This window comes from Gymnogyps californianus, chromosome 16, assembly GCF_018139145.2.
Source record: "Gymnogyps californianus isolate 813 chromosome 16, ASM1813914v2, whole genome shotgun sequence".
NCBI lineage: Eukaryota > Metazoa > Chordata > Aves > Accipitriformes > Cathartidae > Gymnogyps > Gymnogyps californianus.
Genome location: NC_059486.1, coordinates 7,125,039 through 7,139,120, shown reverse-complemented (window position 1 = coordinate 7,139,120; position 14,082 = coordinate 7,125,039). Strand labels below are relative to the sequence as shown.

The 14,082-nt window shown below is 48.0% G+C and overlaps 2 protein-coding genes across 2 annotated transcripts in view; one reads left to right on the top strand and one right to left on the bottom strand.

Annotated features, from left to right (window-relative positions):
* LOC127023061 (septin-2) overlaps positions 1-1,868 on the bottom strand; it is a 40,410-nt gene extending 38,542 nt beyond the window's left edge. The window contains exon 1 of the mRNA XM_050906954.1: positions 1,808-1,868. The gene's annotated coding sequence lies outside the window, so the exon portion shown is untranslated. The remainder of the gene's footprint in view (positions 1-1,807) is intronic.
* A 10,188-nt stretch (positions 1,869-12,056) lies between these two features.
* Positions 12,057-13,139, top strand: CLDN5 (claudin 5). Its single transcript, XM_050906720.1, has one exon. It carries the CDS (start codon positions 12,106-12,108, stop codon positions 12,754-12,756), a length of 651 nt encoding a protein of 216 aa, XP_050762677.1. The 5' UTR covers positions 12,057-12,105; the 3' UTR covers positions 12,757-13,139.
* Positions 13,140-14,082: the final 943 nt, after the last annotated feature.

Genomic DNA, 14,082 nt, shown 5'->3' with positions numbered 1-14,082 from the left:
CTGGATATAGGGGTATTCAAATACAAAGCAGTTAACTTTTTTTTTTGGGTAGCTTACGCTATCCAAGCTGTATGAATCACCCAATTCTATCAAACAACAGCAGGTCCAGCAGAGCCTGTTCTCTGTGTCATGCTTTGTTCATAGCACATCCTCACCTCTGCAATTGGAAACCCCCTCCCAGAAGGTCCCAGGGAGAAGCATCACTCCCTCTATATCAACAATCCCAGAAGATTCCATTTTCCTCGTTAGAAACAGATGTTACCAATTGAAGGAATCCTCTTTTACACATTAACAACTGAATACATTTCTGCATTACTCTTATTCAGAAAAATGACTGTATCACTTCCATCAAATACAGAATTTAACAGCAAATGCAACAACCCAGCTATGGCACTTGCAGGTAGACCAAACTAAGTGTATGCCACTGCTTTGTCTTTGAATTAGTATTCAATGTTCCTAAGTTTTACAAACTTTGTTTTGGTAATGTATTTGAACCAATGACACACCATATAGATTACTACTGGGAATGCATTGCTGTTCATCAAAACTCGTAACATTTCTATGACTTAACAGCACACATATGCACAGCAAAGGGAGGCAAGGACTAAGTAAGTAAGAGAGAAGAACCATGTATGAGCACAGTTCTTAAAAGGAAAAGGTCTAGAAAAAGCAATACGTGAATCTAGAGCGCTAATCCTAAATATTTTATTTAAAGTTCCATTTCAATATTAACATATTATTCTAGACAACTTCCTTTCTTATTGTTATTTCAATGAATACAGTCACTTAAAAAGCACAAAGGAGGCAATGATACCGTTCACATTAATGATCAGTTTTAGTGATTATGTGCTTCCTATGCAAGCAGCTTTTGACAGTATTTTTCCAGAGTTACTGTATCAGAGAAAAACACTGTAAAACAGACCTGTGAACGTGAAAAGCAGGGGCTTTTTTTAAATTAAAATGCTAAACATATTAGCCATGATCACTCATCAGGAAATAGGCAGCTCTGCCTCACACCCACAAAACTTAACTATAATTGTGTACATACTGGCAATGCACAGCAAATAGTGATAAGTTAGTACTTTAAATCACTTCCAAAACATGCTTAAGTCCCATGATACCATGCAGTCTCTAACCTGCATGTGAACAATAATTTAAGACCAAAAAAAAAAAAAAAAAAGGTAAAGCACTTGTTCTGTCTGTTGCCAAATCAGGTATACGTCGTTCTGTCTAGCGGTGGGCTCTGCATTTCTCCTGCAGCAGCCCCTGCTTCCTAGCAGTTGGCCACGCTTGGTGTTGCAATTTTAAAAACATCTGAGGAATGCCCAGTGGAGACAGAACTTCCTGTTCCATCCTCGCCCCGCATCGCCTGCTCCATTATGTCGGGCAGACCGCAGCAGCACACAGGCCTTGTCCACATCTCAAAAGTAATGCATGCCTTGCTTTAAAAACAAATAAATGTGTGCGTAAAACGGCCCACGACCCGACTGCGTGGTTTCGTGGGTTCTGCCCCGATACGCTTCTCCCCTCCTCATGTATCAGCTTCAAAAATCTCGCCCCGGGCAGAGGAGGGAGGCCGGAGCCAGACCGCTGGGCCTGTGCACGGAGTACACGCCGCCGCGGGCGAGCTCCGGGGACAGGGCCGAGACCGGGGCCGGGCCCGAGCCCGTACCGCCGCCCCGCTGGCCGCTGCAGGCCGGGGAGGGCCGGGCTCGTCCGCGGGGCTGCGGGGCGCGGGCACTGGCCAGGCGGGGCGGAGGCGCCCACCCACCGGCTGGAGGACGCGGCCCGGCCCCCCGGCGCTTACCTGAGCCTGCGGCCGCTTCCGCCGGTGCCTGGCTGCCAGGCCGCGATCTGCTACCTCCCCCGGCGGAGCCCTCCCGCATCCCACACGCCACCGCGGCCGAGCGCCTACCTACCTTCCGCACGACTCTATGGTCTAGGCCGCTTCCCAGGATAGCAACGAGGCACGGCTCCGGGACGAGCGAGAGGAGGGATAGAGCGTCTCCCCCACCCCGCCCGCTTGCCTGAGTGGCAGTGCGGGGAAGCCGGCCCGTGCCGCGCGGGCGGGTGGCGGGGCGTTGCCATGGCGACCTCCCTCCCACCCCCCTCGCAGGGGCGCCGTCCCGGTCGGGATGGCGGGACGCGGTGTGGGAGCCGTGACCACACGCGTGGGTCCGTCACTGGGCCGTCGGGAGGGGGAACGGCTCAGCGGCGGGTGCTTTTCTCCCGCGCCATCCCGTAGCTGGATTACTAACAGCTGGCGTGGTCCCGGTGGGACGGGCTGGAAACCCGCCGTGCCGGGAAGGGCGAGCGCCTCCCCTCCCCAGGGATCCCGGGTCCCAAGCAGCCGCTCCGCGGTTTCCTAAAACGCTTCACACTCGCTGGCTCCTCATTCCCTCAGGAGGGAGCGGTGCCACCGCACTGCAGCCTGCTGATGTCCCCGGGGATTCTGCACCCAGCAGCCGGAGCTGACCTCCTCCTGCCTCGGCCCTGAGTGCCCTGCTCCAAAATACGGAGCATCTCCTGATCCTGCTGACTTCCCAAAATAAAAAACGCGGGAGAAAGACTCATCTGACAGAGCCACCCGTCACGGAGGTCACTGCACTCCAGCTACACGACATGGTAGCCAGTGCTACGTGGTAACGACTTTGAAATGATACAAGTCTGTCTTACTACCCCAACTTCTCATTCCGCCAGCAGCACACTTTGGGCATCCGTTTTGTACAAACAGTCTCGGTCTGGAGCTACGCACATGAGCTAATCTTCGAGAATGAAACACAGTCAGAGCCCATTCTGCTTAAAATATCCCCTTCTCGAATTGTTTGATTCCCATTTCCTACCCAAATACCACTGAGCTTTGAGACTGCCTCCACTTACAGCAGGTTTTAGTGATACTCCTCACAGTGGAAAATCTGTGTGATAGCCGGGGGGAAATCTACCTTAAACTTTGTGCTGTTTGACTGTAATGCAGTATGTAATATAAGCCTGTTTGGTTTTCAGCTGCTCGTCCACACGTGAAGCAAATTTCTCTCCCAAACATTGTGCAAAAACCCCGATGTACTCATTTTACCTACACTATTGCTATCTGCTCTCTCATCACAGCATTCCCTCTGGTTAAGTGAGAGCCATTCTGCCTTGGTTGGTATCACCACTGAAGGCGCGAGTGGGATTCTCACTGGCAAGTTCTCTCAGGTATCAGGGACTCCAGCAGACATAAACCTGGAGTGTAAATGATACCTGCAGTCAGATTACAGAACCAGGTCACTTTCTCATGGTGGAACAGTGTTACATAGCTCAAACACTCAATACAACACTGATGAGATTAAAACAGAGTATCAGCAGAAGCTGAGGGAAGGCTTTTTCCAACCTTCCAACTGCAAGAACTGGGTTCAGGAAAGTTCCTAGTAATCCATCCAAACATTTTGCAGAGGGCAGTTTGTTTGTGCGACCTAGCAGCAAATCTTTTGACTTACAATTCTGAATACCAAGAAACACATTTCTGTTTTGTCTGTATTTCCATCCATTAAGCAAACAGGGTTGCAGCTCACAACAGGAAAAAGTGGAAGTGAAACAAATGCTGCTGAAGGCAGACTGGCATTATTTGCTAATTCACATTGTGCTCATATTATCAACTGAGTATTGATGTGATCTGAGTAAGAACAAGATAAAAGCCAATGAAAGCGCAACCAAGTTCCGTTTCCTAGGACAAAGTGTAACGTTATAACACAAAGTACTGTTATACACTACCTTCTTGGAGGAGTTAAAAGATGGCATTTCAGTCTTCTTTAGAAATTAAGGTCTTATTTTAAATTATTCCATGGATATCCATACAGGTGTTTTGTACTATCACCAAAAGAACAACAGTGGCAATTTTTCTTTCTTTCACTAAATTAGAACACTATGATGCACACAATATTTTACACACATACACTGCTATTACAAATTACTATTTAGCACTTGAAGAAATTATAAGAGATTAGCACGGACCATGCCAAACTACAGACTGGCACCAACACAGAGTCTAGTGGAAGTTAGTGCTTTCCCATGATTGTCACTCCTTTCCTTTGGCAGGATTTACTGCAATGAGTGAAACATTCTCCAGAAATTTCAAATGCCTCATTATTGAGGCATACCAATAATTTTCCCAAGTCATGGCTGAATCAGATGGCCGACCAACTGTCACACAAAATGTTCAAGGAAGTCACAATCCTCCCAAAACAGCCCCATTATGCCAGAAAGTAACATAAGGAAGGGCACTTTGGGTAAGAGCAAAGGACAATTCCGGCCAGTGCCCTACCTCTGCAGTGCCCAGTAGCAGATGCTTAGGAAAAGATAAAAGTAGCACCGTGTCTGTGTATCCTCCCAGCTTCCGGCAATCTGGAGCTCAGCAGCTTCCTGAGCCAGAAGTTTTATCTGATAGTTTTCTCTTCCATGAATTTTTCTTGTTGCTTTTTGAACCCATCTCAACTTTTGGCATTAAAGAGCATCCTGTGACAATGAGTTTTACAGTGCATTACGCACTTGGTGAAAATGTACTTTTGTTACTTTTGAAACCTGTTATGAGACTTGTTATGCAACCGCAGTATGCAGGATCACCGAGCAGCAGAACTGGAACTATTTGGTGCATGTAACTGAGGAATGCTGCATTGCAGAAACCTACAGAGAATGCATGCCCACAGAAGACATACTGCATATTTGTTATTTCTCACACTGGTATTAGCAGAGGTGCAAACAGAAGAAATCGTTGTATTGAAGAACACTATTCCTCCTAAATGGTTAAATAGCCTAGAAATGTTAATGCAGTGAACAGCAGTCTGACTGTGAATCACTCATTCCCATAATTATTAGTGCCGAAAGAATTTTGTTTTATTCTTCCCTTGGAAGCTCAAATGCCTTTTATAAAAGTTCCTGATACATCTAGGTTTACATTATCAAAAGCATAATTAGAGTCCTTCCTTGAATTCAAATCTTACCTATGTGTGGAGTCACATCTTAGCAAGTTAGAAATACCTCAGCCATTCAGCAAAAGATGTTATGTATCTTTTGTTCTGCTCCTTAACAGAGAAAATGGTATGATACTGATTATAATAAAATAAATACCACCATATAACTGAAAACTAAATTAAGTTTTGATAGATGAAACAACCCCATGTTCCTTGGCATTATTGCTATTAAATTTAAAAAAAAATAGAAGATATGCTGCTTAGACAAAATAAAACAGTCTCTTTTCAGTTATGAGACCCCTTTTAACTTGATTTTCTTTCAATTTAGTCTGTTCCTCACATAGCTGAATATTTGGAATTTGAGCCTAAAATTATGTGTGATTGCTGTAATGGCTGCACTGTAAGAGCAATTCATGGAGATATTGTCCCACTAGTGTAAGACACTGAGTATCTTGAACTCTCCCAATCTTCCCTGGAGATAAAATTACTCAAGTCCTGATTAAACATCTTATTCTTAAGCACATGCATAAATCCTTTTCATTTCCATAAGATTTAAGTTTGTGTTTGATTCAGAATATTTGTGTATTCTTTGCTAAATTACAGTACATGGCTCCAGGACCAAATCTTTTAGAAATAAATATGTAAGAGCTGCACATTGTGGGTGACATCCTCTTTTAAAGGATTACCAGAGAAAAAAGTACTTTGAACGTAACAAGTGTGAATGTTGCACACAGTAATTTAGATATTCCCTGGGCTAATTTTTAGTATTTGGGTGCAGTGATAGACAGAAATTTAAGGGCAAACTTCCCATTCTCTGTTGGTATTTGGTAAACTGGTGATTTGATCAAAATACTCTTCTGTGTAGTGCTTTATCTATGGAATCACTAATGGGGTGAATCATTCTAACATCTCAAATTTTCTGTGTTTTTGCAGACATGCTGCATCGGGAATCAGAAATGTCAGGTCCACTGAAAGCTGGTCTCACTGCTGAGCCATTTTGAAGTGTGCAGCTCAGAGCTGGAGCTCTGGTAGTGTACAAACAGGAAGCCAGTATCTGTGGATGCACCAGGATTTGTTGACACAAGCTACTTCACAAGTTATTTAGTAATCCATAAGAAAATCTGCAACAGATAAGTATTTTCCCTTGCTGCAAAAAAAAACTCAAAACACATTTTTAGTGATGCACTACAGGAAATGAAGATTATGGTTGAATTATAGCAGTCTCAGAGGAATAGAAGTGGTTCTTTTGCATTTACAAGCACGCACAAGCCCACCTTTTCAAGATGCTAATTATGGCAATGAAGAAGCAATAAGAAGAACCTAAAAATTTTCTCTGGAATAAGAGACATTTTACATCTTTTCACCAATAACAGCCATCCTTTTCTCTTACTGGAAACCAACTTCATGTTTAAGGGAATCAGGATTGACAAAACGGACGCATGCTCTTCCCAAAGACAGGGCTTGTCTCAGACATATCTCATTAAGAATAGGGAGAGCAGTGCTGAGAATTAATCACTCTCATAATCAGAGGAGTGTCCCAAACCTCTCACGTGTTCTCAGGAACGCAAATTTCCTGGGGCACTATATAAATGTAGTACATCTCCTATCGCTAGCCCAGAACAGTTTTCAATAACTTCATGGTCATGTCTTTACTAATTACTTTCAACATCTGCAATGTATATTTAAAACAATGGCATTTGTCCTTGCTGACGCTGTTCTTTACAAAATGACATCTGATGTGATTTCCCAACAATTACATGGGAAAGAGATCTACCAGGATCCTGGTACACCACAATCTGTGGAAGGAGGCTAACTTTGGAGGAGGACAAAATTAAACTACAGTTCTCCTGATAGGAAACACGACATAGAATGGACCTTTAGGCATGGAACAATGTATATTTCCTATAGCTTCCCGCCCCCGCCCCCGCCTGTCCAAGCTTTAATACATTCTCAAGACCTGTCCATAGCATTAAAGAGAAGTATTTGAAGTGACATGGCCTAAGCATGTATTCAGTGTGATCTCTTGGCAAGTGGGATGATCAGGCTGTTGAGATGCTCATCTACAGATGGGACATTCTAAGGGCCCTTTGGGAAAGGGCCATCATTCACCATATCAACTGCCCTGAAATGCCGTTAACACAGGGTTATGGCCGTCCAGTGACACCACAGTATCCTCTCGAAAGCCAAATTCAGAAAACAAGGTGCTGAAGAGTTAGGTGCACAGAAGCTCACCAGTGCAGCCCAGCCGGTCCTGACAGCGGTGACTGGAAATGTTCCAGTCAGGGGTGTGCTTTAGTAAGACACAGAGACATGAAGATCAATTCCAACCAAGGGGAAGTTTCAAATGCTGATCCAGAGGTTTGTGTGTAGAGGAATTCCAGCAGGGAGGTGTGGAACTCCGTTCTAATGATGGTTTAGCACAATTAATTTCCTCATTATGTGAGGAAAGCGCTCATAACACTGTCTCAGTATTCCCACCATGTGTAGCCCAGCCAGAACCCCCTGCTCCTGGCTCCCTGGCAGTGCCAGTGGGCAGTTCACAAAAAAAAGCCCAGGCAGAGGGTGTGTGTAAAGTGCAGAGACTGATACGGGGCTAGGGCAACTTTGTTTGGAAAGAGATATACAGCAGCAAATATATGAAGGCTGGAAGGAGATTTGTAACCTCTTTCACTGTTTTTCCAACCACATATATGTGTTTCCTTCCTTTCTTTTACACGAGTCTTGTCACATTGCCACTGAGGGGGAAGAGTAGCGTGGGCATCCATTTCTCAATCCTGAAGGGCAGTAGCAACACTTGTACTAAAAAAGGTGTTGGATCCTACATCATTAGCACCAGTCATAGAGCATTACTGGTCCCCCTTGCAAAATTCTGATGTGGTTTTTAAATCATTGCTTCTCTTTGTTCAAAAGATGAACTAAGAGAGGAAGTGACAATTTCATGTTAACCGCTTCAGCTTGTTTCCAAAAGAAATGATCTTAAGATAAATCCTATGGTGAAATTGTGCACTTTCATTTTGCAATAACCTGCTCATTTAACAAGGACTCATTCCTACGTGCCAGTCTTCTGATGTGTCACACTGGTCTGAAGACACGTTGGCACTGCTGACATGCAGGAACTTCATGGAGGCCTATCTTACTGTGGAAGACGGTATGTGCACTCAAGCGCCAACTAAATCTCTTCCCTTGGGAAAAAACAGTTGCATTTTAAAGGACAATTCAGAAAGCAGTAATCTTCACTGAGAAAACTCAAGCTTCCTAAATAAAGAACAGCCCCTGCCTAACACCTCTGTATTTGGAAATCTCCTTGCCTTTATTTCAGCACTAATTAGAAGACAAGATATGGTACAAAATCTATCTCTAATAGGATTCCTGATTCTTCACCTTTGCTTATGTCTGATCCAAAAGTTATAGTAAGCTGTCTTGAGACCACTGGGTTTTTAATTCACATTTTGACTCGTACCCTGTCTTATTCACACAAACAATACTAAGTTTGTGCATAAGCTTGATACCAAACGTCATTTTCTTCTGTCTTCTATATGCTTAACATTTTAGGGATGAGAAGGAGCAGAAGCACATAGGTAAGGGACACTCCACAAGTTATAAACCGAGCGTGCTCTGCAGACTACATTTCAGGTCCCAAAAGGCAAATCTGTCTAAACATTGCTGGTGGGATGCTTCGGGGCTGAGCAAAGCCCTAGCAAGACTGGAGGGCTGGGCACAGCAGTTCTTCTGTGCTGTGGTACAGGGCACATACACCAGGACAAGCAATGCTGGTAAGAGCCTGGACCTCCCTTAGCAGCCCTCCCAGTAACTCTGCGCCTGGTATTTGTCCTGATTATGTCAGGAAAAGAGTGAAAACACAATCACCTCTAATCCCAAAGCCCCTCTTGCTACAGTATGGTTTCTGCGCAATTGTTCTCAGCTTGAATACCACTTCCGCCCATTTTCACAGGCTGCAAAGCCCCCCTATGTATCCCGCCTAGAATAATTTAATAAATACATAGCTGGAGCAGTAATAGATGTAATGACAGTAACGGTCATTTTGTAGTGAGTTACTTTGCTGCAAGAACATCATGCCTTTGAATTTAAAGGAATCCAGACTTTACCAGCAAGGATTTAATTTATAAGTAGCAATTTCTGTACTTAACATCCCAAGTAAAACATCATGCTGATTTGTGTTCCCTTTTAAGAAATTAGAACCTTTTCATTTCTGGGAGTTTAAATTAATTCCCGGTGTTGTGACATTAACACCATCAGAAGCCACAATGTGCTAAAGCTGATGGGGTCCTCAGTCCCCCCAGCAGCTGTGTCACCCAAGTTACCAGTAAGTCAAGTAAGCAGACCGGTGAGCACCTTGCACTGATGGGCTCATAAAGGGTACGCTGTGCAACAGACTCACTTTCAGGATCAGAGAACACAGTAACTAAAAATGGAGGTTGTTGCCAGTAGCCAGGATAAAAGTTACTATCATCTGGGGTAAGGAAAAGAAACAGACGAAGGTGAAATACCAAGAATGGAAATGCCGCTAAGCAGAAAGGTTCATTTACCCTGTGATTATTAAACATATATTTCCCCAGAGGAATAATTGCCTTGGATTAAGTGATTTGTAGGAATCAGTTGCTCGGTAACAGGTAGCAAGGGAAGGTGGGGTGAGGGCTGCAGAGGTAAAACAAGCAATGCGCTGGTTTCCCTTCTCAGCCCAAGGACCCGGGCAGCTGCGCAGGCCCCGTGAGTGCCTCCCGGCCGGCACAGGAGCACGCACAGGCCATTTATCGGAGGAAATTCAGAGTTCCGTGCTCCCGGGCAAGTGGCAAGGGTGGGGCTTTCCTGTGCTTATGGGCTAAGATAACTGGCATTTCTCCCCCCTTTTTTAATTGTTCTTCTGTGCTGTTTTCTATATAATCATTATTATCATCGTAAATACAGATGTTATTCAGTTTCAGCCTGTGGTCTGGGTTTCTTCCTGTTCACCTCTGAGATATCTCTGTCTCTGTGGCTGGTGCTTTTGCACATTCTCCTCTCCCTGACACCAGGGACTTTTCCAAGTGATTGTAAGCAGCCTCAGTTTGACAGACTGCACAGCCCCAGTCACACATTCCTCCTGGACTTGCACACTGGAATTTACAGTTTTAAACGATTGAAGTAAACTCTATGTATTTCATACACAGCTGGAAGAGGAGATAACTCCTCTTAACTCCGTTTACCAGGCAGCCTCTGTTAGGAAGACATTTTCCATGCTATAAATGTTTACAGCTCCTCAGGCAGAGATAATGAACGGGAAGCTGCAGTCGTCATGTGTCAGCATGTCCACAGTATGACGGTCCACAAGCTGCTGACATTCTTCTACTTCTTTTTTGGGGTGTCTTGTGGCTAAAGTTTGTCTTCTGGTTGGAAAAACAAAAGAAGTGAAAGTCCACATCCAGTGTGCTGCAACCTTGCTGCCATCAGCCTGTTAGCAGTGCTGGGGTCCTCTGCAGAAGAGTCATCAGTGCCACTGTCAGGATGTAAGCAGGGTGTTGCTCAGTGTTAACCCATCAGTCACGTCCTCAGCTGTCGATGCATGTGATTCCTTTAACGTTTGCTTATCATTTCTTCTGCTGCTTCTGCTTCACACATGAACTTTTCCATTCATGCTGCATTCATATTAGTCTTAATATTTCCATCACAAATCTCTGCATGCCGTAATACATGCTGTAAATTACAGTACAACAGAGAAAATCGCTTACATAGGGGCAGGAAATGTGTTATTTTCAACTCTGTGATCTCCTCTACGCTACAAGGATACTTTGGGCTAACTGAAACCAAATCTAGCCAAATGGTTCAAAAGTCAGTGTGAACATAACATTCAATTTTGTCTAAAACATTTAAACTTATTTACGATAAACCAAAACAATCCCAGTTTAAATCAAAACAAGCCTTTCTCAGGGCACCCAGTGGAAAGCCACTGGACCGCAGCGCCTTGTGAGTGCTGAGGCAGCTGGTGAGGTCTGTTCTCTTTCTACTGCAGCTGTAACAGCAGCATTCGCACCACAAACGCTTGCTGCATCTGCCAGCCCGGGGGGCCTGTGAGCTGCTGTTGGTCTGCAGGGGTTGAACCAAGGTTTCTTTGCAAGAACAATCCAAGACGCCAGTGGTCCATGAAGAGACTGTAGCAATTACAATGTCTGCGTGGCCTGATGACAAAACCTCTTGCAAATACACTCTTTTTGATATGGGCACTTAACTCATTGACGCACCATAAAGATTCAAAAGGTACTTGAGCAATTAAAACAGTAAAGTGAAGTTTGAAATCTTTGTGGTAACATCTTTAAATAGAATGCCTTGCTCTTGGCTCCCGTATCAAAACAAACAGATTTTCATGCCTGGTGTAAGCTAAGAGCGATAATTCTTCTGGGACCGAATTAAGAATCTGTCTACTGGTACGGACAGATGATGTGCAGATCCCATATTCAAAGCTCTTCCACTTTCAGGGTGGTTCCTAAGGCGTTTGGTGGTGCTTGCTTACACTTTTGCCTGTCACAGTGCGCAAGAGATAGATGTGCAGGTCAGTCAGTATGCTCAGTCTTTTGGGAAATGATCAATTAGGCTCTGATAATCAGGACGTCCATACTGCTGGGTGCCTGCATCGGCAAGACCTCTCCCAAGGTCTGGCTGTGGACTTTATCAGTAAATAGGAAATACACAGATAACGGCGCTGAAAGGAAGGAGTCCGAGCGGCCGAAACCCGGGACGAGCTTCCTCCAGCCCCACGCTCAACTGGGAGCGGGGCAGCGTCCCTGCGAGCTCCTCCCGCAGCAGGGTGCCGGGGCGAGCAGAGGGACGTTTCCCCGGCTCCAGCGGGAGCTCCCCGGCCGCCGCGAGCAGCGGGGCAGCGCCGCGCCCGCGCCCCCGCCTCCCCCTCCGGCCCCGGCCCCGCGGCGCTGCCCCGGCGGCGGGCGGTGCTGCCGCCCACCAGTGCCCGTGCGAGTCCCCCCCTCCGCGGGAAAGGGCCGGGCCAGGCGGGAGGGAGGGCGGAGGGAGGGCGCCCCGCGGCTCCTCATATAGCGCTGCCCGGCGGCGGCGGGGCTCAGAGCCGGCTCGGCAGCCGCCCGGGGGCGAGTGGTGAAGACCCGCCGCGCCGTCCTTTCTCCGGAGGCTTTGGTGGGGCAGCGGCGGCAGCATGACTTCGGCGGCGCTGGAGATTTTGGGGCTGGGGCTGGGCATCCTGGGCTGGGTGGGAGTGATCCTGGCCTGCGGGCTGCCCATGTGGCAGGTGTCGGCCTTCATCGACGTGAACATCGTGGTGGCGCAGACCATCTGGGAAGGGCTGTGGATGAACTGCGTGGTGCAGAGCACGGGGCAGATGCAGTGCAAGGTGTACGACTCCATCCTGGCGCTGCGGCCCGAGGTGCAGGCGGGCCGGGCGCTCACCGTCATCGTGGCGCTGCTGGGGCTGGTGGCGCTGATGGTGACCGTGGTGGGCGCGCAGTGCACCAACTGCATCCGGCCCGGCAAGATGAAGTCCCGCATCGTGATCGCCGGCGGGGCCATCTACATCCTCTGCGGGGTCCTGGTCCTCGTCCCGCTCTGCTGGTTCGCCAACATCGTCATTAGCGACTTCTACGACCCCACCGTGCCGCCGTCCCAGAAGCGGGAGATGGGGGCCGCGCTCTACATCGGCTGGGCGGCCACGGCCCTGCTGCTCTTCGGGGGTTGCCTCATCTGCTGCTGCTCCTGCTCCCAGCGCGACGAGACCTCCTTCCCCGTCAAGTACTCGGCGCCGCGGCGGCCCACCTCCAACGGCGAGTACGACAAGAAGAACTACGTCTGAGCGGAGCTGCCCCGCTCCCCCGGCCCTGCGGGGACACGGACAGGCGGCTGCGAGCCGGCGCTGCCGGGCTCCGCCGGCCGGCACGGGGCACCGCGCCGGGAGCGTCTGCGGTGAGCTCCAGCGCTCCCCTGCCTAGAGTCTCTTCTTAACGGGGACCCCCGTAAAGCGGCAGCCCTAGGCAGGGCAGCGCGCCGCTGCCCGCCAGCCCGACCCCGGCGGGTCTGGCCGCTCCGCTGCGGGCAGCGCCGCGCTCGGCGCCGCCGGGGACCCGGTACTGGCCGCCCGCGGTGCCGGGGCGAGCAAAGACCTCCCCGGCCGCACAGCGCAGCAGAACCAGCGTCTTCCCGGCCCGGGGCGGCTGGGGGAACCGAGGAGCCCGGGCGAGCCGCGGCGGCGTCTGCTGGGACGCCCCGTCCGGGCTCCGCCGCCGCCGCCGCCTGCCCGGCTCCCGCCGCAGCTCCCGGCCCTTCCCCGGCGTTACCGTGAGAGACTTGTGAGTACTTTACCGCCCGCTCTTGCTGCTGGTGCCTCTCGGGGCACCGCCTGGCTGGTGGGACCGGGCCGTCGGGTGTGCACTGTCGCCGAGGAGAAGCTTCCCTTCTTCGTTTTCTCCCCTGAAAACCTGCATCTGGCTGTTCCCGCTGGGACTTTCAGTGGTTAGGGGTTTTTTGTTCTTCTTCTATTTGGGCAACTAAACTAGGGATTCTGTCTAAAGCATGACGCTAACCTTGGTCCTTAATCCCGCAGGCAAGTAACTGTTTCGAGAAAGGTATTTGATTTTCTTCGGTTGTTTCAGTCCCTCAGAGAAGTGCATTCGTCTGTGTCTTTGAGACCTTTGAAAGAGATTTCAGGTAGTTGCTGTCGTTTAGTGGAGTACAAACCAGATTACACTAGGTGGCCCCTTGAGGTTCTTCATCCCTTCATCAGCTTCTGTTCTGTTTTTACTTGAATATGAACTCATTGCCAGAATTATTGGAGGACTAGATTCAGAGATCTAGGAGACCTTTGTATGTCCTGGCTCCAGTGGGGCATCCCTTTGCATCCTCTCATCTGCACTGCAGGAGACTGGAAACATAAAAATTGCCCCAGATATTGATGGCTGGGGGTATGGACGGCTTTCATGGCCTTCTTGCCAAGCCCCGCTTGCTGCCAGTTTTGAATTGTGTGTTCAGTTAGACCTGCACTTGGTTGGCTCCCCACCGTAATTTTGTAACACGTGCTTTCCTTCATTTACCAAATCAGGCAAAGTAATTGCTAGAAGAATTTTACCAAATATCTTGACTGAGACTTTATGCAGGCTAATCAAGAGATGTGAAGTCATGGATC

Bases quoted from the DNA above. Each gene is read 5' to 3' on its own strand.
- CLDN5 (XM_050906720.1), top strand. From the start codon at position 12,106: ATGACTTCGGCGGCGCTGGAGATTTTGGGGCTGGGGCTGGGCATCCTG.